This window comes from Aplysia californica, unplaced genomic scaffold (assembly GCF_000002075.1).
Source record: "Aplysia californica isolate F4 #8 unplaced genomic scaffold, AplCal3.0 scaffold00297, whole genome shotgun sequence".
NCBI classification, from domain to species: Eukaryota; Metazoa; Mollusca; class Gastropoda; order Aplysiida; family Aplysiidae; genus Aplysia; species Aplysia californica.
Window position 1 is genome coordinate 321,671 of NW_004797567.1, and position 3,240 is coordinate 324,910.

General features: G+C 43.0%; 1 protein-coding gene across 1 annotated transcript; it reads right to left on the bottom strand.

Annotated features, from left to right (window-relative positions):
* Positions 1–212: 212 nt before the first annotated feature.
* Positions 213–3,026, bottom strand: LOC106012226 (cystathionine gamma-lyase; the record flags this gene model as incomplete). Its single annotated transcript, XM_013084486.1, is given in 2 exon segments — positions 213–294; positions 2,853–3,026. Coding segments are annotated over 2 exon segments (250 nt in total), but the record flags the coding sequence as incomplete, so codon positions are not given.
* Positions 3,027–3,240: the final 214 nt, after the last annotated feature.

Consider the following 3,240-nt stretch of genomic DNA (forward strand, 5'->3'; position numbering starts at 1 on the left):
ACAGACAGACAGACAGACAGACAGACAAACAGACAGACAGACAGACAGACAGACAGACAGACAGACAGACAGAAGGTGAAAGAGGGAGGAATTATTATCTATGTTATATTAAGGGAACATCAATAAATGTGAATTCCCGTAAACCATAAAACCAGCAATCTGAAGACGAGAAGTCTCATGGCAGCAACACGTTTAGAACAAACAGCACTGACCAAATTTCCCGTCTTCCAGCGAAGCTAAGTTCTGTTCTAATGCTTTCCTAGTGGGGTTGGACGATCGACTGTAGTGGAATTCCTTGAAAGTAAAACAAGAAAAGGGTGTTAGTAAGTTGGTGGGGGGGGGGGGGGGGGGTGTTAAGATGGAACGAACTCCAGAAGACAATTAACGGTTAGTGTTTGTAGGCATCAGATTGCGCTTACATTTCTGACAGGCATGCAGACAGGCAGGCAGACAGACAGACAGACAGACAGGCAGACAGTCAGACACATACAGACAGGCAGACAGACAGATAAAGTCATTTCAATTTGAATTGGTTTCCTCTTCGTTAGTGGGCCGCTTCTATTGCCGAGTGTGCCTCGGCGATGCCGTTCCAGATTATGATAATAAAAATTGTAAAGATAAAATACGATGTAAAAAATCAAACCGTGTAAGCAAACAAGCTTACACAGCGATCCTATGCCAACGACTGTGAGATTCACACGCCCAAGGTTCCCACGCACTGTGAGGCTCATACACTTGAAGACTACGGGGAAAAACGACTATAGTCACAAACTGAAAATCGTGATGGTACCAATTTTGAACGTTTGTTGACTCATAACTGTAATTGTGTTCTACAGTTAGTTGATTATTGTTGTTAGATTTCCAATTCAACAACACTTAACAATAAGCCACCAGTCCAACAAATATGAAGATGAGTCCACAAGTTTTTTTAAAAATTGGCACCCTCACGATTTTCAGTTTTTGAACTACAGTCGTTTTTTCCCTGTAGTCTTCACTTGAATTATAATATTCTAGACTGTGCAGTCGTATATAAACCCGGTTCACTTTGAAGAGCACTTTTTTTTTCTTTTTTTTTCTTTTTTTGGGGGGTATGTGTTTTACGACGCTGGCAAATGCGTATGAGTAGGTAGAAAATTTTGAATTTTGCCCGGGTGGCGGCCGAAAACTATTTTTATCGATTTCAGACCACCAAAGGATCTTTAACATGCGCAACGTGCACATGGAACCTCCAAGATTTTTTGCCCTTGTCCCAGAAGGCTTGGTGTAGATCTTTCCTACCAGATGATCAGAGGTGTGGCTGAAAGACAGCAGTAAGAAGGAGTCTTGGAGTAGCAGTAGAGCGGCTGCAGAAAGAGTCAGAAGCCCAAAGTAGGGGGGAAAGAAGGTGAGGGGGTGGGGCAGAAAGTGGAGACGAAAGCAGACGACAGATCACTCCAAGAGATCAGGAAAAGAGGTGAAAGGAGACAATGTTACAGAGATGAACATTTTTCCGTCGCTACCCGGATTCCAACCCGGAACCTTTGAATGGGAGGAGAACACTTTAACCTCTATGCCACGAGAGCCCTCTGAGTACGCTTTTTGACTCGATTTGGAACCAAATGAAGGATATAAGAGGGGCGGGGAGGGGGGTTGCTCATGCACTCGTCTTTAACGATACTAGCATATTGACCTTCATTTTGGACCCTCATAGTTCGCACACTTCGCAGTGATCATTTTATAGATACCAAGGGTATTACAGTGGAACTCGGATTCAACGAATTTGGATTCAACGAAAACTCGGATTCATCGAAAGGAGGTGGATTCCTCCCTTTTTAAAATTCTATTAATTATTTTTTATTCATAAAAATCAATAAAAAATAACTTGGATCCAACAAACACATACAAGAGGCTGCTCGGATTCAACGAAGTCTCTTGCAGGGTGATTACACAGTCCCCGCTAACGTGGCTTCTGTCATTTTCTTCCCTCAACGAGCCTTATTTATTCCTGGAAATCATCCAGGGCACGTTCACTGTGAACCATTATTCGCTGAGCCTGTTGTTTACATCATATGCGACCAATGAGCAGCTTTCTTTAATACCAACACACAGGATGTTGGCACGTGTCTTAGTGTGTGTGTGTGTGTGTGTGTGTGTGTGTGTGTGTGTGTGTCGGGGTAGGACGGGCGGCCTACACAAGTGTGACGTGTGTTTACGTGTGTTGTGGGGGAGGGGACACAATTTTAGCGGTCTGGGTCTGGAATGTCAGTAAAGATACAAACGTGTCAGCAGTCATTTTTTTTTCTCAACTACTGATCAAGATTGCAAAGTTAAATTTTTTTTTTTTTACCTAGGTCTGCTTTGTGAATTGCGCGCTGGTCTGTGAAATCAAACGTTGTCGTATGCTAGGCTGTACACAGCAGCTCAACTCGTTCATACACGACACAGGCATGCATTTGAACGAATCAGCCCTTTTGCGCCATGTGTGTATGGTAGAGTTCAGTATATTTTCCTGGAATTTTCCAGCATTTCTTCAGTATGGCATAAAAAAACACATAATTATTTTTGATTTAGGAAGTCGAAAAGGGGCAAAAAAAGCAGGCATTTCAGAGTACCACTTGTAACTTCCATGATAATATTAATTACTTGCTCGGCGCTTGTAATTATCTACACAAAAACCTCATGTTTGCGATAACGAACGCTCGAATTCAACGAAACTGAAGATCAGGCCTGACGACTTCATTGAATCGGAGTTCCACTGTAATAGTTCAAGTCTGCGGTGCGGTTTCGTGCGGGTCACCGTGACTTCATTGCGCAAAAGACGCTCTTAATCTTAATTCTTAATTTTTAGAATGTTTTTCATTCACATGACTCACCTCTCCTTCGGCGTAGACGTCGTGCTTGTAGCTATTGGAGGTCACGATAGGGGTCACTAACGCTCTGGACTTCCAATTGTCCGCGTCTTGACCGCTGCGAATGGCTAGCGTAGCCAGGCCCAAGGTCTCTTCACAATGTTTCTTAGCAGGCTTTGAGTCTTCTTCCATACTGGTCTATGTGAGGTTGGAGGGAGAATAATATTTAGGTTGGGAATTAATTGATTGTCGGGGACTGGCCTTTGAGGAAACACACACACACACACACACACACACACACACACACACACACACACACATGCACACAAAAACACACACAAACACACCCACACATGCAGATAGATAGATAGATAGATAGATAGATAGATAGATAGATAGATAGATAGATAGA